The sequence below is a fragment of the Spinacia oleracea genome, chromosome 3, assembly GCF_020520425.1.
Source record: "Spinacia oleracea cultivar Varoflay chromosome 3, BTI_SOV_V1, whole genome shotgun sequence".
Lineage (NCBI taxonomy): Eukaryota > Viridiplantae > Streptophyta > Magnoliopsida > Caryophyllales > Amaranthaceae > Spinacia > Spinacia oleracea.
The window spans coordinates 25,760,695-25,781,861 of NC_079489.1; the positions used below are offsets into that span (position 1 = coordinate 25,760,695).

Below are 21,167 nucleotides of genomic sequence, written 5' to 3' on the forward strand. Positions count from 1 at the left end.
TCTCGTATATTTATAACCAGAAAAAATATAGGTTTAATGCAAGTAGAATTTTATTATGATATGAATTAATCCAAATATCATAGGTTTAAAGAAAATAAAACTCTATTATAAACCGAAAAAGATTTCTTTATCTAAAATTCTATAACGTGGTATTCATTGCTAATACTCTTCAAACTACGATAGTGATCATTACTTTAAAATAGCTAGTCTTGTGAATTACTTTGTTTTTCTTTACTTTCTTTTTTCCTATTTTTGGTACGGAGTAAGGTTTTTTGGACTTTATTTCAATTTCAAGTAGTACATTAAGTTTAGTTTAATTCAACCAAATAAAATGTGGGCTTGCAACCCCGATTGTGTTAACGTTTATCGTTGTATATTCTATGTTAGGTTTAATTTTGACATCTAAATTGTAGTTCGTTGTGCCGTATAAGAAGCATAAATTATGCCCGAGATAACACTTAATTTATTTTATTAATCACTATTTAGCTCTAAATTAAACTGTGTTGATGAGGTATGATTTGGAATATATATATATATATATATATATATATATATATATATATATATATATATATATATATATATATATATATATATCAATATCCAGTAGGTATACGAAGTAGTATTAAATGAACACACATAAACCGATAGAACAAAAACAATTATGCTTGTACAAAATTAACATAAACAATGAATAACCAATGAACCACGTACAAATTATTTTCTATGCAACATAAACAATTATGCGGTACACCGTGAGTCCGTGACCATCGGGTGTCCCGTATTTCTGGAACGAAATAAAGAATAAATGTACGGAGTAATTGACGACAAATAAACAATAAAAATCAAAGTAAAAGTATGACAACGAAATAAAAAAATTTGGAATTCAACTGTAAAGAAAAGGATGAAGAGTGATCATCAACCTCATCCTCACCCAACGCCATGCAACATCATATTCTTGCGATGGAATGAAGCACATACAATGAAGCCTCCGTACAATTTGGTGAGGGTTGAGATTTTTAATGTGAGGGTTGAGATTTTTAATATGTATATATATACACAAAGATAAAAAAAGTTTGTGAAATTTATCTTTATCGTATTAAGTAGTCAATCATGGTAAGACTCCCATATTATTTATTAATCTATCTTTATCGTATTAAGTAATCAATCATGGCAAGACTCTCATATTATTTATTTAATTAGTTAATAATTTAATAATATGTGATGACGTGGCAATCCTATGTGGACGCTCTCATTACTCTTGAAAAAACTCCCCTTTATATATATATATTAGATTATTATTATTATTATTATTATTATTATTATTATTATTATTATTTATTTATTTATTATTATTATTATTATTGTCATTATTATTATTATTACCCGTATTATTATTATTATTATTATTATTATTATTATTTTATTATTATTATTGTTATTATTATTATTATTATTATTATTATTATTATTATTATTATTACTGTTATTATCATTTTACATTATAAAGTTGGTTAGGAGTCTTAAAAAAAAGTTAGCGTGCAAGCAACCGACGGCCCAACCCCTTACAACGTGTGGCCTTAGGCCCACGTTGCCACCCGAGGCTTGGCGTCAAGGCACACAGTACGCGGCCCACTTGTTGGGTGCTGCTGCACTTGCTTAGCCCAAGCGAGCTGCTCCGTGCGGGCTGGCTAGGCGCTGGGCCTGGCGCTTGCGCTGGGCCTTGCGTCTCGCAAGCTCGTTCGTCGAGCATTCGCTACAGAAAGGACAATAATCAAGGCTACAGAAAAAGTCTAGCCAATCACGAATTGAGGTAACGGCTATTGCTAGTACCCGCAAGTCCCTTCTAAATGAGATTAAGAAATTACGACGTTACATTTTCATAGTGTTTTATGATTTGCGGGAAAGAAGTATGCTTTAAGTAAACTATTTCATATTTATATGATATTTATGAGAACCATGAAAACAATTATGTTTTATTGATCACCTGATCTCAAGAGTTATTTTACTTCAACTGAAGTACAGAGGTTGAGAATTATAAAACTCAATAAAACATGATAAATAAAAGTGAAAGACCTAGTTTTGTTGGCAGTATCAGTTCACAGGTTACAGTTCACAGTTTACAGTTTCGGTCATGCATGTACCCAGGGGCATAGGCCCACAGTTGAGCACAGGCTCTTATGGACACCGGTCCATCGTGGAAGACGTTCCACCAGTTTATACTTGCCAACAACTAGTATGTTAATAAAGAAAAGTTTACTAATAAACTAATATGATGTTTTATTAAATGTTTTATGATATTCTATTCTCCCTGTCTTAGTAACTAAAATGAGTTGAAATGATTTTACGTTACTAGAATAGTACGTTACTGAGTCTTCGGCTCACCGTTTTGTTTTATGTTTTAGGTGCCGACCGGGACGACGGATGCGATTAGTGGCAAGGATTTCGTCTTATTAGGGCTCACCTAGTTTAAGCTTAATTTGTACTAAGTTCAAGTAAGAATATTCTACTAAGTTATGTAAGTAACTTTTGAATATTAATATAGAACATGGTTATACTAGTTTTATAATAGTATTATGAGGATAATAGCCTTGTAATTCCCAAGAGGGAGTTACGGCGGTAATGTCCCGACCGAATTAGGGCAATTCCGCTGCTTAATTACTTGAGTTAGAGGTCGGGGCGTTACAGCTTGGTATCAGAGCAACGGTTCTGAACCTTACATGTGGAACCCACTGATTTTACATGAGCTTAGAATTAATTTAGGCTTTAAGTAAGAGCAATAGGATTACTTTTAATTAAAATGAGTAAAGATACACTAAGTTAAAATGAATATAAACGAGCGTGAGAGTAGGCACGGGATAAAAGGGATTTATTTTCTAAATTTTTCGTAATCATGCATGACTGGCAGAATGTCGACCATTGAGGGTACCCATGACGATGGCTTTCACGATAATGGCGCTCACGATGATGAAAATGAGGAACAACCTCAAGGAGGTCATGAAGAAAGGATGGAACGATTAGAAAACGTGAGTGCAATGTTAGCCGAGTTGATCCAAGATTCTCGGAAGAAGAAAGATGTAAACGAGAACGAGAGTGCGGCGATGTTCAAGAACTTTTCATCGCTCAACCCACCATCCTATGATGGCAAGCCTGATCCAGTTGAGTTCGAGGATTGGATAAGTCGCATTGATCAGTTGTTTGAAACCCTGCAATGCCCGGAGAAATGGAGAGTTGACTTTGCTGTGTTTTATTTAACGGGCCAAGCAGGATTATGGTGGAAAGTCAATAAGGAACGAAAGGATGTGTCGGGATTTGGTTGGAACCAACTCCAGAAGTTAATGAGAGATAAGTTTTATCCACCATCATTGAGGAAACAAAAGGAAGATGAATTTCTCCACTTGCAACAAGGAACGATGAGCGTTCTTGAATATGCAAATAAGTTCATGGAGTTGTCAAGGTTCACGCCAGAGCTAGTATCGACAGAGCAATCCAGAATGAATCGCTTTGAGCGAGGTCTCCACCTTAAGTACCAAGATAGGTTGTCCACTCAAAGGTTCGCTTCTTATCAAGATATGGTTGACGTTGCAGTTAATGTGGAACGCGTGGTTCTACTCAGAGAATCACAAAATGCCGGATACAAGAGAAAGAATGATAATCAGAACCAAGGAGGAGCAAAGAGGCCTAACCAAGGCTATCAAGGAAATCAAAGGAGGAATGACGCTGGAAATAAGGGATAAGGTTATCATGGAGGCAACAAAAATCAGTACAATAGTTCACAAGAATGTGGAAAATGTGGAAGAAGGAGTCATGTTGAGAGCGAGTGTCGAGCTGGCACAAACACTTGTTTTCGATGTGGGAGCTCTGATCATTACCTCAGAGACTGTCCAAGAGGTCCAGCACCAATCACAAGAGGTCCAGCGCCAGCCACAAGAGGTCCAGCGCCAACTGTACCTGATCGTGGACGAAACAACAACACAGGAGGCGCCAACCACAACCCACCACGACCACCCACAATTGGAAGAGTTTTCGTGATGAGGCAAGAGGAGGCAGACGAGGACGATAATGTTATCACTGGTACTTTCTCTATCCACTCTTCACCTGCCCATGTTCTCTTTGATTCTGGAGCTTTGCATTCCTTTATTTCTCCATCATTTGCGAAACGCTTAAAGTTAAAACCATGCTACGATTTTCATGCTATGAGTATTGCCCTTCCTACTGGAGAAATTGTGAAATGTAGAACCCTATACAGAAATTGCCCTATCATGTTAGGGGAAGTAGAGTTCCTAGCTGACCTAATAGCCTTTGATCTATCTGATTTTGATGTGATTTTGGGAATGAACTGGTTGACAAAGTATGAGGCTAGCATTAATTGTTTGAGGCAGAGGGTAACCCTTACAACACCAAGTGGGGATAGGATTTCGTTCCAAAAATCAGAGAGAAAACCGACGATTCAAATTGTCTCTGCTCTGAGAGCTCAGGAAATGAATGAGAGTGGCTGTACTGGCTATCTTTGTAGTGTGGTTGACCTTAATACTCCCGAACCATCCATTACCGACATACCCATTGTTTGTGAATACCCAAATGTTTTTCCCGAGGAGATACCTGGTATGCCCCCACCAAGAGAGTTAGACTTCAGTATTGAACTTATTCCAGGATCCACTCCTATTTCTAAGGCACCATATAGGATGGCGCCAGCTGAATTACAAGAGTTGAAGAAACAATTAGATGATTTGCTTAAAAAGGGGTATATTCGACCGAGTGTTTCACCTTGGGGAGCCCCAGTCTTATTTGTGAAGAAGAAAGATGGAACTTTGAGGTTACACATAGATTATAGAGAGTTAAGCAAGATTACTATTAAGAATAAATATCCTCTACCCCGTATTGATGATTTGTTTGACCAACTTAGAGGTGCAAAAGTGTTTTCAAAGATAGATTTGAGATCTGGATACCATCAACTTTGCATTAAGCCCGAGGATATCCCAAAGACTGCCTTTAGAACCCGATATGGCCACTATGAGTTTGTTGTCATGCCTTTTGGGTTAACCAATGCTCCAGCTGTATTTATGGACTTAATGAACCGCATATTCAAACCATACCTTGATAAATTTGTGGTTGTGTTCATTGATGATATTCTGGTATATTCTGGGAGTAATGAGGAACATGAGGAGCATTTGAGGAAAGTGTTAGACACGTTGATTAAAAACCAGTTGTATGCCAAGTTGTCAAAATGTCAGTTCTGGCTTAGAGAAATATCATTTTTGGGTCATATTATCTCTGATAAAGGTGTATCTGTTGATCCTGAGAAAATAAAAGCAATTGTAGAATGGCCTAGACCCACCAATGTCCCCGAAGTACGAAGTTTTATGGGTTTAGCCGGATATTATCGAAGATTTGTTCAAGACTTTTCTAAGGTTGCCTTACCCATAACCCGCCTAGTTAGGAAGAACACTAAATTTGAGTGGAGTGATGATTGTGAGTCAGCATTTCAAGAACTTAAGAGACGTCTCACCACTGCCCCTATTCTTACCTTGCCATCTGGAACTGAGGGGTTTGTTATCTATAGTGATGCCTCTAAGTATGGATTAGGATGTGTTCTGATGCAGAAAGGAAAATTCATAGCTTATGCTTCCCGCCAACTCAAACAGAACTTCCCTACTTATGATCTTGAACTTGCAGCTGTAGTTTTCGCACTCAAAATCTGGAGACACTACCTGTATGGAGTCTCTTGTCAGATTTTCACCGACCATAAAAGCCTTAAATATATTTTCACCCAAAAAGAGCTAAACATGAGACAACGTAGATGGTTAGAACTCCTGAAAGATTACGATCTTGATATTCAATACCACCCTGGAAAGGCTAACGTAGCTGCTGATGCATTGAGCCGAAAATCTCACCTAAATATGATCTTACCTTTTTCCCGAGCCAATCATGATGATCTGCAAAAGATGAAAATCGAGTTCATTAGCAAGCAAAGAATCGCTCGATTGAATACGCTCGAAATGAGACCAACTTTGATCGATGATATTAAGGAAGCACAAGGAAAGGACTTGCAGTTGGAACGAATAAGAAATGAGGTAAGAAACGGGAAGTCACCTGGTTTCGTAATTCAAGAAGATGGTACGTTAAGATTTCAAGGAAGACTATGTGTTCCGAATGAAGAAAAGTTGAAAAAGAGAATCCTAGAAGAAGCTCATACTTCACCATACTCGATTCACCCTGGAGGAAACAAGATGTACAAAGATTTGAGACAAGGGTATTGGTGGAGCAACATGAAGCAAGAAGTTGCAGAATACATGGCTAAATGCTTAACATGTCAAGAGAATCAAAATAGAGCATCAAAGACCAGCAGGGTTGTTGCAACCTCTGGATGTGCCAGAATGGAAGTGGGATTCAGTGTCGATAGATTTTATCATAGGTCTACCAAGGTCGACCAAAGGAATGAATGCCATTTGGGTTATTGTGGACAGGTTGACGAAGTCAGCACATTTCTTGGCAATAAAGAACAATTGGAGTTTGGATCAACTTGCTGAATTATATGTAAATACCATAGTATGATTACATGGAGTGCCTAGCTCGATTGTTTCTGATCGTGATCCAAGGTATCAAGCCACATATTAGAAGGAATTACAGAGAGCCCTTGGAACGAAACTTAATTTCAGTACTGCTTTTCATCCAGCAACTGACGGGCAAACCGAGCGCACTAATCAGATTGTCGAGGATATGCTGAGAGCATGTATTTTGGATTTTCAAGGAACGTGGGAAAAGTTTTTACCAATAGTGGAATTCTCATACAACAACAGTTATCAAGCGACCATTGGCATGGCCCCATACGAAGCTCTTTACGGTAGAAAATGCCGAACCCCATTGTGTTGGAGCGATATCGATGAAGCACGTGTCATAGGACCAGAATTGATTCAGGAAACCACCGACAAGATTTGGTTAATCCAATCGAGAATGAAAGCGGCACAAAGCAGGCAAAAGAGTTATGCAGACCAACGAAGAAGACCGTTAGAGTTTGAGGTTGGCGATCACGTGTTCTTAAAGATTTCGCCTACAAAAGGGGTAATGAGATTCGGCCAAACCGGGAAACTAAGCCCAAGATACATCGGGCCGTATGAGATATTAGAAAGAGTATCCGAAGTAGCATATCGACTTGCCTTACCGACCGACTTGGAGAAAGTGCATAACGTATTTCATGTTTCAATGTTAAGAAAATATGTTCCTGATCCAAGCCATGTGATTTCACACGAACCCTTAGCGTTGCGAAATGATCTTACGTACGAGGAAAAACCGATTGAAATTCTTGATCGCAGAGAGAAACGTCTTAGAAACAAAGTGATTCCGATGGTTAAGGTCTTGTGGGCTAATCACTTGACATCCGAGGCCACGTGGGAAGTCGAGGATCAATTTAAATCTAAATACCCCCAGTTGTTCGCTTAAGAATGGTAAGATGTACGAATCTTGCTTTCTAGTATAAATGATTATGTTAACCATGTTTATGTATGATTGCTTATGTATATGAGTGGTGATTAAACCAAAGTCCAACTGAGCTCCAGTTTCGAGGACGAAACTTTTTCTAAGGGGGTGAGGGTGTAATACCCCATATTTTTTAAACTTTTTCTAAGGGGGTACGTATTGTGTCTTCACCATGTTTACTGTCAGCCGAGGTTGAGTTGGCCTACGACAATCTCCCAAACTGGTAGCCAGTTTATCAACCTTAGTTACAACATTACTATCACCTGCAAATCTTGAAAACTTCCTTACTGCAACACATTGACTTGGCCATGAGACTGGCTTCAAGTCGAGCTCAGGAAGTGGAAGTGGTGGGGTACCTTGGAACTTAACATGCAAGTAGAAGTGAACAAGACATGCTGAAGAATGAATAGGGCCAGCTTCAGGGACAATGCTAGTTAACACAAGTTTTATCATGGGGATTCTAGGACTTCAGGTTGGCACCTTGGATGTACTTGAACAGCATGCAAAACTGATACACAAATTTTTGGTAAAAGTCTAAAAACTAATTTTTTTTTTTGGGAGAAACACATTTGTTGTTAGTCACAGAAAAGAGACAGAATACGTACCCCAAACAAATGGCAGAAAATGCTTTCCTCACAGATTAGTTAACATTGATTAAGCACAATAAACAAGAAGTCTTTTGTGTGCATATCAAGAAACAAGTCTTAGCCACCAATTTGGATTGGTTACACTAAATATCTACTCTTAGAATAAAGTCTAGAATCCACGTGAGGAAGCAACGAGACCAAGTTTCATACTAGATATTGGCTAATGACTATGACCCTCCCTTAATTGATTAGGGAAATCAACTGATGCAATTATGACATGAACTCGATCACTTTAGTTCCAGTATACCTGAACTATATGTCTTAGGCTTCATAGGCACTCAAAACTTAAGTTCTGTTAGCCATAATTGCTTCCTTTTTTGGCATGAAAGGGAGAAAAAATATAGAAGAAGTTCTCCTCAACCAACTAAAACTTCAGCTCAAGGAGATTAATCAACTTTGAGCAACTGACTTCATGTTCACATATTTCTAGAAACTTAAACAACGGTTTAGCATTGTATCTAACAAGACTACAATTGTAGCTTGATGTTTATCGTTTTTTTTCCAACTAAAGCTTCTAGCTCATATACATCTAGAGATATTTACAATAGAAATTAAAAGCTTGCAATTTTCAGCATGTTAAATCTGAATATATTGTTTTATAAATCAAAAATGAAAAAAAGGAGTTGGTTTAGGATGCTTAGCTTTGGGCACAGAACACCCAATAAAACAGCCAATAAATCAAGCTTAATGTTTATCAAGTTTGACAGAGAAAAGGAGTAGAGCTAGGTAATGGCCTAATCCAATGACAATATTGTAAAATCGAATCTCTAGACATTTATTGTAATACCCCATATTTTTTAAACTTGATTAATTATGCTAATTATTTTAATTAGCCTTTCTAATTAAGCTTTAAACTGATTAATGAATATTTTATTTTGAAAATTTTAAATGTCTTAATGATAAATATTATTTTCAGATTTTATGATTAATTAAGGAATTATTTTAATTTTATATTTGTTTTTTCAGCAAAAAGGAGAATTAAAAATCTGAAAATTTCTTAATTACCAAAATGCCCCTATTTGAGTCAAAAGACCAATAAACACTCTCTGCTATTGTTCTTCACCGTGTCATCTCCTCCATGAGATTCAACCATGAGTTTTTGATGTGTCTTCACCATTTTTCATTCAACTCCTTAATTCATCAAACCTACTTACCTAAAACTAGACTAGCTAATCCTAATCACCAATGTATTAGCTCAAATCTCCTACACTTGTCTCTGCAAACAAGCTGACTTGTAGCCTCAATGGAGCACCCAAGCTCCTATAAATAGCTGATAATTCATCCCCAAATGCAAAACAAATCAGAATAATCATCAATTGTAATTTCCATCATTGAAATCCATCAAATTTCTCACCTTCGAACCACCACCCCCCTTCGTCGTTCCCTCTCCTCCGCGCCCAACTGTCACCTTCGACGCTGATTTTTGGTGTGGACCACCCAGCTCCGATCCTGCACTAGTTACCGTCAAACGGTCTAGCAAGTTCAATTTCCCCTGCTTTTCTTACGAACTCCAAGTCTACGGCGCTACTCCTGTTCTTCATAACCTGCTTTGGTAAGTAGTAGTTACCAACTTATGAATCTTGAATTTTAGTTGTTAGGCCCACATGCCTCTAGCCCACTAAACAGTAAGAAATTATAACTCTTCTTTTCCTAGTTTTAATGCTTTATAACCGCAAATTTTTGGCTATACCCGGGTACAGCCAAAGCTGGCTGTACCCCCATCCAAAACGATATCGTTTTGTGTTGTTTAAAATGAACATTAATATACTGGTACAAAAATGAACATTTACTATTTCGAAAATGAACATTTATTTATTTATTTGGAATGAACATTTACTATTTTGGAAATGAACATTTATTTATTTATTTAGAAATAAACTACAAAAATGAGCATTTACTATTTCGGAAATGAACATTTATTTATTTATTTGGAATGAACATTTACTATTTTGGATATGAACATTTATGTATTTATTTGGAAATAAACAATATAGGCGCTTGTAAAAACATAAAAACCAATTAAGTGAACAATTTCATTATGAACATTAACCATATATTTATTGTGAACAAACAAATAAACAAGAAAGAACAAATAATTCAACAAAAAAGAACAAACAATATAAAAAAGAACATAAAATTCCAGAAAAAAGAACAACCAAAACAACAATTATGAACAATTTTATGATGAATTTTAAAGCCAACATGAAAGAACAAACAATAAAACAAGAAAGAACAAATACTGGTACAAAAATGAACATTTACTATTTCGAAAATGAACGTTTATTTATTTATTTGGAATGAACATTTACTATTTTGGAAATGAACATTTATTTATTTATTTGGAAATACACTACAAAAATGAGCATTTACTATTTCGGAAATGAACATTTACTATTTCGGAAAAGAATATTTATTTATTTATTTGGAATGAACATTTACTATTTTGGAAATGAACATTTATTTATTTATTTGGAAATAAACAATATAGGCGCTTGTAAAAACATAAAAGACCAATGAAGTGAACAATTTCATTATGAACATTAACCATATATTTATTGTGAACAAACAAATAATTCAACAAAAAAGAACAAACAATATAAAAAAGAACATAAAATTTCAGAAAAAAGAACAAACAATACAACAATTATGAACAATTTTAATTTATGATGAATTTTAAAGCCAACATGAAAGAACAAACAATACAACAAGAAAGAAAAAACAATAAAGCAAATAATTATTATGAACAAACAAATAAACAAGAAAGAACAAATAATTCAACAAAAAAGAACAAACAATATAAAAAAGAACATAAAATTCCAGAAAAAAGAACAAACAATACAACAATTATGAACAATTTTATGATGAATTTTAAAGCCAACATGAAAGAACAAACAATACAACAATAAGTTTGATGAATGAATTTAAAAAACAACAAGAAATAACAAACAGTACAACAAGAAAGAACAAACAATACCAAAAGAAAGAATAAAAGATTAATGAAGAATTTAATTATGAACATTAACCATATGATTATTATAAACAAACAAATAAACAAGAAAGAACAAACAATATAAAAAAGAACATAAAATTCCAGAAGAAATAACAAAAAATACAACAATTATGAAAATTTGATGATGAATTTAAAAAACAACATGAAAGAACAAACAGTACAACAAGAAAGAACAATCAGTACAATAAGAATGAACAAACAGTACAATAAAAAAGAACAAACAGTCGACAAGAATGAACAAACAATATGAGCGCGTCGTTTTTGGGGGGTACAGCCAGAGCTGGCTGTACCCGGGTACAGCAGTCAGCAATTACTTTATAACTACTCTAGCAAAGATAAGTATTCCGTCTCTTATATGTGATAAATATTAATGGGCTTTGCCTTGTTAAGAGTTAATCATGGCTTTGTTATAATAGTTGACTTTCAAAATAACTCAAAAGCCTTAGATTACGCCCAAATTTTTGGCTGCATACCTATGCATGCAGAGCTGGGTGCATATGAGGTTTTTTAGACATCGTGAAACAGTTAAAATTGAACATGATGATAAAAAAAATGAACATGAAAAAAATATCATTCTTCATACTTGTCTTTTAATAATTTAGACAAATTAAGTAATATTAATTAATATATCAGAAACTCTAGTACGTCCGCACAAGTTTAATCACTACGCTACATTTCGGTAGAAAATTATCATTCGAAAAATAAACAAATAAAAAATATGAACATTTATGAATCTTTTTCTTCTTCTATGTGTTCCTCTTTCCTCTATGTTTCTCTCTCTTTTCTGCAACTTTTCTCCATCTTAATAGTTCTTATTTGCCTTCCTCGTCGATAAATTTTCTACCACCAATTGCAAACGGATTGAGTTCACCAACTTCTCCTCCACCTCTTCTTCGACTCTGTCTTTTTTCCTCGTTAAATTCTGAAAATTGAACATAGAACCTTTTTTAATTAAAAATGAACTTGACAGGATATCAAACATAGTATGAACATTAAATTTCTAAAACTGAACATTGAGTTTTAAAAATTGACATAACTAGGAATAATAAGTGATTTTTTTAGAAACTAAAAAAAAATAACATATTACTGATTTAAACACATTTACTCCAGAATTGAGTATTAAATATTTTAACAGTAATTCAAATTTACAAACCCATAAATCGAACATTCATATATCCTTATTAATGAACATGAGACTTTAGAAACTGAACATCACACAAAATTATTGAACATATAGTAATTTTATAAGTTGAATTTAGTTGAACATGATTTTGTAAGTTGAACATAAGACTTGAGAAACTGAACATCACACAAAAGTGTTCTTATTTATGAACATATCATAGTTTAGTAAGTTGAATTTAGTTGAACATGATTCTTTATAAGTTGAACATGAGACTTTAGAAACTGAACATCACACAAAAGTGTTCTTATTTATGAACATCATATTTTAGAAGTTGAACATGATGAACTATAAACTGAACATGACAATATTTAGACATCGCTACTTTTGATCTTTCAGTAAAGAGAACATGAATGTGTACATAATTCTTTATAAATTGAATATGACATGTAAGAAACTGAAAATCGCACGAAACTATTGAACATATATTAGTTTTTTTAAAAAAAATAAATTAGTTTTCCGCACTCCAATCAACTAACCAAAATCTCGCAACAAGGAAACAATTCCAAAAGATTAAGAAGCAAATATATTAACTACTCTCTTTTATACAAGGAGGTGGCAAATATATGAACATTATTCTAATATAAGTTGAACATAAGAATTGAGAAACTGAACATGACACACAAGTGTTCTTATTTATGAACATATCATAGTTTTATAAGTTGAATATGGTTCTTTATATGTTGAACATGAAACTTGAGAAACTGAACATCACACAAAAGTGTTCTTATTTGTGAACCTCATCTTTTATAAATGGAACATGGTAAATTATATACTGAACATGACAATATTTAGACAACGCCACTTTTGATCTTTTAGTAAAGAATAATGAACATATGCTAATTACTGTTATTGCTTGTCTTTCAGTTGAATATGATTTTGTACATAATTCTTTATAAGTTGAACATGAGACTTGAAAAACTGAACATCATACAAAAGTATTGAACATATATTAATTTTTTAAGTTAAAGTTAGTTGAACATCATTTTATTTAAGTTGAACATAAAAGTTGAGAAACTGAACATCACACAAAACTATTGAAAATATAATAGTTTTATTAGTTGAATTTAGTTGGACATGATTCTTCATAGGTTGAATAAGAGAGTTGAAAAATTGAACATCACTCAACAGTGTTATTATTAATTTCATCAACAATATTGATTTGAACATCTACATTTACAATTTAAACATGAGAAATTCAATCTAGAAACAATCGAACATTCGAACACCAAACCACAACAAAATAGTACAAAAATTCCTAAAAAAATCAACAAAATCAAATGTAACAGCGGAAACATCAAAATCCCAAAAAATCGGCAAAAATCAAAATCCTAAATTAGCAAAATGTAAACAATTAACCATAAACAAAGCAGATCTATCAAAAATAACATCCAAACTACAAAATTTTACACAACAAAATATAGCAAAAGAGAGTTACCTTTAGAAAAAACTTCTCCGGAAACGATGATGAAACCCGAAATTATGATTGATAAAAGAGAAAGTTAACCTCTTATAATCAACAACAACAATGGCAGATAGATGAAAATAATTAACCTTCAAAAACCTAACAACCCTAATTTTCAATATTTTCCGATGGCATCTCGTCGGCAGCGGTGACATTAGCAATTCTAATGGCGTTAGCGGCGGAAGGAAAGAGCGGAGGATCGATGTTCGGCAGCCGAGAACGTCGAGCGCCGTTGAGGAAGTGGCGATTCGATTGGCAGGAGGCGCAACCGTTAAATCGAAGCTAGGGTTTGATGAGAGAGAAAAATGGGTTTTGATGAGAGAGAAAATGGTGGGAGGTTAGAGGAGAGAGAAAAATGAGTATGTTATAATGGAGTGTCGTTTTAGCTCATATGCAGCTAGAGATTGCTGCATAGCTATGCAGCTATTAATTATTATTAGATTACGTATTATAGAAAAGCTAATTATTATATTCTTTAAAAAGAAAATGTGTTATTATTATTATTATTATTATTATTATTATTATTAAGTAATAACTTGACCATACTTATTTTCATAAAGATCCCGACCCTCGGAGCTCAGAAAGGACAATAATCAAGGCTACAGAAAAAGTCTAGCCAATCACGAATTGAGGTAACGGCTATTGCTAGTACCCGCAAGTCCCTTCTAAATGAGATTATGAAATTACGATGTTACATTTTCATAGTGTTTTATAATTTGCGGGAAAGAAGTATGCTTTAAGTAAACTATTTCATATTTATATGATATTTATGAGAACCATGAAAACAATTATGTTTTATTGATCACCTGATCTCAAGAGTTATTTTACTTCAACTGAAGTACAGAGGTTGAGAATTATAAAACTCAATAAAACATGATAAATAAAAGTGAAAGACCTAGTTTTGTTGGCAGTATCAGTTCACAGGTTACAGGTTACAGTTCACAGTTTACAGTTTCGGTCATGCATGTACCCAGGGGCACAGGCCCACAGTTGAGCACAGGCTCTTATGGACACCGGTCCATCGTGGAAGACGTTCCACCAGTTTATACTTGCCAACAACTAGTATGTTAATAAAGAAAAGTTTACTAATAAACTAATATGATGTTTTATTAAATGTTTTATGATATTCTATTCTCCCTGTCTTAGTAACAAAAATGAATTGAAATGATTTTACGTTACTAGAATAGTACGTTACTGAGTCTTTGGCTCACCGTTTTGTTTTATGTTTTAGGTGCCGACCGGGACGACGGATGCGATTAGTGGCAAGGATTTCGTCTTATTAGGGCTCACCTAGTTTAAGCTTAATTTGTACTAAGTTCAAGTAAGAATATTCTACTAAGTTATGTAAGTAACTTTTGAATATTAATATAGAACATGGTTATACTAGTTTTATAATAGTATTATGAGGATAATAGCCTTGTAATTCCCAAGAGGGAGTTACGGCGGTAATGTCCCGACCGAATTAGGGCAATTCCGCTGCTTAATTACTTGAGTTAGAGGCCGGGGCGTTACATTTTTATATTAAAACACTCAGTGTCAGGAGAGAGATAGTCAGAATTAAAGTTTGGCAATGTTTGAGTGCGCATTGTCGGAGCTACAACTTGAAAAACAAGCTTTTAAGAGGCAGGACAAATATCCAACTTGTCTGTGACAAGTACCAGGAATCAATTAACAATCTAAGTGGCTCTAAAATAGAGAAATTAATATGAGAAATTAACTGTTCGAGTTGAGGAAAAACACTTATGCAAGTCTAGCTGAGGTACCCAACTGTGTGTGACCTCGTGAATCCAGATGTGGAGTTGCAATATGAAGCTTATGCGTTCTAGTCCTTCAATTCTACCTTTGCAATCTTCCCCAACCCTTTCCTCCCTTAAGAATCATTACAAGTCTACAACGTACTAAACATTGTGCTTATCACAACACCAAAAATCAATCAAACATGCAAAATTGAGAAATTAAACATAACAGTCAGGTAACATATTTCATCCAAAACACCAAAATCCAATAATTAAGCTACAATTACTAAACAACTAGCCTGTCCATAAGTGAGGAAAGTTCCACTATATCCCTTGCACAAAGCATCAACCAAAGGGTTAACAGATTTGTCGAAAATCCAAGACATGGCTTTCCCCCATTTCCGAAAACGTAATCAAACGTGAACATATATGAACCAATTTGCACAAAAAATCATATGAAATTAACCCTACTTTTCAAAAATGTTAGCCAATGAAATGAAATTAAAAGAAAAAGTCTTTAGTTATTGACCTGAGGTTCACCGGGAAAGACGGAAATGTAGTCGTTACCGAGAAACGTTCGCCGGAGAAGAAGCTTAAACACGAAAAATCGGGATTTGGATTGAAGGGAACTCTTTAATTTTGGATTTGGGAAATTTTGGTTTGAGTGGATTGGAATTGAACTCTTGATCGAATTCGGTATTGGACTTTTGGATTCGGCGCAGGGAAAACAATCCTTAACTGTGGAAGTAGTGGGGCGTGGAAGAAGGAAGGAAGGAGGGAAGAAGATGGGGAATGTGATGTGCGTGCGTGGAGGACTAGAAGAAGGTACCGTTTCTTTTTTCTTTGGGTGAAGACTTTAGGTTTTTTTTTTTTTTTAAGATAACGTATTAGCAATTAATCACAGCATTTAAAGAAAAGCGCTGTGTTATAATATGTTGGAAATTAAAGTTAGTTTTTTTAACAGCAATATAAAATAAAGCGCTGTTAGTTGATACAATTAATAACACTTTTTGATAAGCGACGTTAATTAGGAGCTGTTAATTAATGTTTTTGTTGTAGTGTCAATATCAATAAAGGATCCAACCTTGTTACCCACCTTACGATCGAGCATTTTCAATATTGATCCTTCCTTTTAATGGCAAGTCATAAGCCCTAACCCAAAACAGAATCAAATGTAGGGGGATGTCAGAAGGTTCGACATCACCTTGAATTTCACTAAGAATAAAGGCATGACGATCGAAGTGCCAAGGTTGTGCTTCAAGAATCTTCTCCTTGTCTCTCCAATGGTAGAATTGGAAGAAAAAAACATTTGTTTCCTATAATATTTTCCTCCCTTCCATGTCTGGGGTTCCAGATTCTCCTCATGGTTGAAATTAGGGCATTAGAGTTCACATTCCTCTCCGTCCAAACTCTGCCAACGATCCCCTATCATCGTCCTCTTCGTCCTCCTCCGCCACCCATTCCACCTCCTCTGAGTCATTCACCTCCGTGTATGTCCACCCCGTTTAGTTTATCCTTGTCAAGGTTATCCTCACCGAGATGCACAAGTTAGGCAAGTTCCATGGTAATCACTCAAAAAAATCGAGAAGAGCCTTCGAAAAGGAAAACCATAGCAACACCCTATCATCGTCCTCTTCGTCCTCCTCCGCCACCCATTCCACCTCCTCTGAGTCATTCACCTCCTTGTCCACCCCGTTTATAGTTTATCCTTGTTAAGCTTATCCTCAACGAGATGCAAAGGTTAGGCAAGTTCCATGGTAATCACTCGAATAAAATCGAGAAGAGCCTTCGAAAAGGAAAACCCTAGCAAAACTAGACGGAACCCTCCCAAGAGAAAAAAGCTCCAGATGGAAATCTATATATTATACTAAAAGAGAGGAAATCAATGTGGTGATGACAAATGTCACTCATTCATTGGCCTCTCTTATAGATTTTAAAAAAAATAAACAAAAAAATTATTCTGTTAACTTTCACCTTATAAAGTATTTGACTCTATTTTCCTTAAAAAAAAATATCATTCTATACATGGGGAATATTTTGTAAAATCTTTTCTATATTTTGTTAACAAATATAACCAATATGTTATCTTTTTGTAAAAAAATTAGTCAGTTATACAGAGTACGTAGTAGGATATATATATATATATATATATATATATATATATATATATATATATATATATATATATATATATATATATATTTTATATATATATATATATATATTATATATATATATATATATAAATTAAGTTTACAGTAATCTACTGATTTGTACTTACATAATATATTAGAATACAAGTAAATTAGAAAATCAATACAACATGAACAAGAGTGTATAATTTTTTTACTGTAGTACTCTATAATATTTTAACAACTAAATTCGATAATTATAGCCGCCAATGATTGTACTATTTTATATTTTAGACGTATTATATTTAGCAACTAAATTCGATAATTATTACTGCCATTGATATGATAGTAATATTTTACTACTTTAAAATAATATGTAACTTCCTTAAACATGAGCAAAACTTGCGTAATCTAATCTATCTACTACGTAATTCCTCAATGTTTTAGATGCAACTCTTTAATTTTTACATTAGCTTTTTGATTCACACATCGCTCTCCGTTTTCTATTTTTTGATGATTATTAATACCGTATGATGAACATAGTTATGTATACCGTAGTATTTTGTTGACTTTGTCTAAATATTTACATAATACTACCATTTTATCTATTAATCTATATACTATACTAAAATAGAGGAAATCAATATGGAGCTGACAAATGCAGCTCTCTAATTTGCATCTCTTATAGATATACAAAAATACTAAAAAAAAAAAAAGTATTTGATTCTGTAATTATTTTGTTCACTTGCACCTCATAAAAATATTTGATTCTATTTTCCTCAAAAAAAAAACAAAAATCATTCTACACGTGGGAATTATTTTGTAAATTATATTTTCTATAATTTGGTAACAAATATGACCAATATAAGATTATCTTTTTATAAAAAATTAATCCATTATACGGAATACATAGTAGGATTTTTATAAAAATTTAAAAGTAGTCTACTGATATTGGGTAATTAGAATACAAATAAATTTAAAAATCAATCAAGTATATGTGATTAAGAGTGTATAAAAATATTACTATAGTACTCTTTAAGATTTTAACAACTAAATTCGATAATTATAACCGCCATTGGTTGTACGATTTTATACGCAGTATATGTAGAAACTACATTCGATATTATCATCGTCGTTGATAGCAATATTTTACTATTTTTTAAAAAAAAACATGTAACTTCCTTAAACATATATGAACGAAACTTGTGTAATCTAATTTATCTACTACTATACTACTCTACTACTGAATTCCTCAATTTTTTAGATGCAACTCTTTGATTTTGTACTATCTATTATATTCACACATCACTCTACTTTTTCTGTTTTTTTGGTGATTGTTAATAATATATGATGAAAATAGTCCTGTACGGAGTACCCCGTAACATTTTTTGGATTAGTATATATACTTGCAAAGTGTTGTCATTTTTAAATTTTTTTTTTTACTTATTTGATACTTCAAGATATTAATAGTTGTTACTTATTAACAACCGTGAAAATAAATTTGGTTAATCCAAAAACGTGGAAGAGTAGTAAACAAGAAAATCAATGTGCAACCAACACATGGTCCTCTCTACTTAAAAAAGTTCCTCCAAATATTTTAGGCTAAACAATTGAATTATATTTTGGTCAATTTTTAACAACATATGTATACGTAGTACTATACTAAAATAGAGGCAAATCGATGTGGAGCTGACAAAATGATGTTCTCTGATGTGCCTCTCTTATAATATAAACAACTATCCTATAATAAAATAATAAATATACTTCGTATTTAATTATTTTACCTACAACGTACCTTCTAATTACTTATGGTAATAATCGATTATACTACGAAGTACTTACTTACTTATGACCAATAAATTTTTGGAGATGTTTTAGTATTAGATGAGTACTCATATGCTTAAGAATGAGTACATCATGATAATCGATTATACTACTAAGCACTTATTTACTTATTCTACCTGCAAATGTTATACTCTGTATTATAGTGTGTGGAGATGACAATATATGTATCTATATCTATATATTCTGTACTATACCAAAAGAAAGTCAAATCGATATGGAGATGACAAATGTGGCTATATAATTTGTCTCTCTAGCTTATAACATAAATAATGACTAATTGTAAACTACTAGATGCAGTATTCATTTTTGTTTAGAAATTATGTCATATACTGGATGCGGATATGTATAACGAATGTTTACCTTTGATCATTTATTATTTGTAAAATATTTTCGATAACCGATATAGAAATCTTATAATAGTTGAACATGTACTATCAATTACATTATTATAATACTATCACCTTTTTAAGAATTTGTCTCATATAATAAAATACGGATATGAATAACAAACTTGAACTCTTGATTTTTATATTTTACAAGGTTGTCTCAAACATTTTATATGCCCAATTTTAATTAACAAAATGAGACCCATAGCCATTTTTTTTATGACGGTCCCTAACCTATACTTAATCTTAAATATCAAAAATTAATTTTGCCACATTCTCATTATCGTACTATTTTTTCCATATATTTAAAAGTTAGTTGAAAGGAAAAGTGGATTATTTATCGAATATAGTGATGTAATATTGTCAAAGGGGCTGGTGTTTTGGGAGACCCCGTGCATCCGCCCCCAAGTGGATTATTTGTTGAAAGTAGTGACGGGGGAGAGGATAAATTTTAGATTGGACATGCACGCTTTGCTAATCCTTCATCTAATTCATTTATATATAAAAAGTTACTACTAACTTACATATTATAATGTTTTATTTATTTACTCAATTACTCTAATCAGACAAACGGATTGTCAAAAACTCTAGAATATGTTTTAAAATTCAAAACTATCTTACCAAAAAAACTGAGTCAAGGGGTGGGTTATTTTAGGCTGGGATACAGGATACACCGGAGGGGGAGTCATGAAGCAGGGATAAATTTTGCTTTGTACCTCTCGAGACGGGGATTGAGAGTGGTGGGTATCACTCCTATCGTCGATGGAGGGGATGTAGATGAGCGAGTATGAGTGTGCAGGCCTCGCCTCGCCGGCCTCTAAGCCATCTCTAACTGAATAATTAAATGGTGTTGTTAGATGTTAAGTGATCGGGTAATGAAGTTAATGGGGAGACTATGCGAGTATTAATTGGGTATTACTGTCGAAATGAAGGGTGGATGAGATCATTAAGTTTATTCTTGACACAATAGGTGAATGAGAAAGAAATATATTTATTTATGTACCCTTATTTGTTTTAATTGTTTTAATAAATATGACACCGAATGGGAAATAACAAATTTATCCATAATTAATTATAATTTGTAGGATAACTATAAGCTCTATTTCGATGATAATTGTCTACCATATTTCATATAAATTTATGTTTATATTATAAATCATGCATCGCACGGGTATTATACTAGTATTATACTATGAGATAATTATTTTATCTGACTACCAAATATAAAGATCTAAAACACGTATTTCTCAAAAATATTCCATAAAACACACATAATATCGAAAATGAGTG

The 21,167-nt window shown here is 33.4% G+C and overlaps 1 protein-coding gene and 1 long non-coding RNA gene across 2 annotated transcripts; both read left to right on the plus strand.

Annotated features, from left to right (window-relative positions):
- Positions 1-4,196: 4,196 nt before the first annotated feature.
- On the plus strand, positions 4,197-7,440 carry LOC130469586 (uncharacterized). The gene is made up of 3 exons (XM_056838955.1): positions 4,197-4,816; positions 5,150-6,117; positions 6,677-7,440. The coding sequence occupies exons 1-3, from the start codon at positions 4,197-4,199 to the stop codon at positions 7,438-7,440; spliced, it is 2,352 nt and encodes a 783-aa protein (XP_056694933.1).
- A 1,760-nt stretch (positions 7,441-9,200) lies between these two features.
- Positions 9,201-15,173, plus strand: LOC130470732 (uncharacterized). The gene is made up of 3 exons (XR_008931451.1): positions 9,201-9,675; positions 14,339-14,410; positions 15,010-15,173. It is a non-coding gene; the product is annotated as an uncharacterized lncRNA (long non-coding RNA).
- The last annotated feature ends 5,994 nt before the right edge of the window (positions 15,174-21,167 follow it).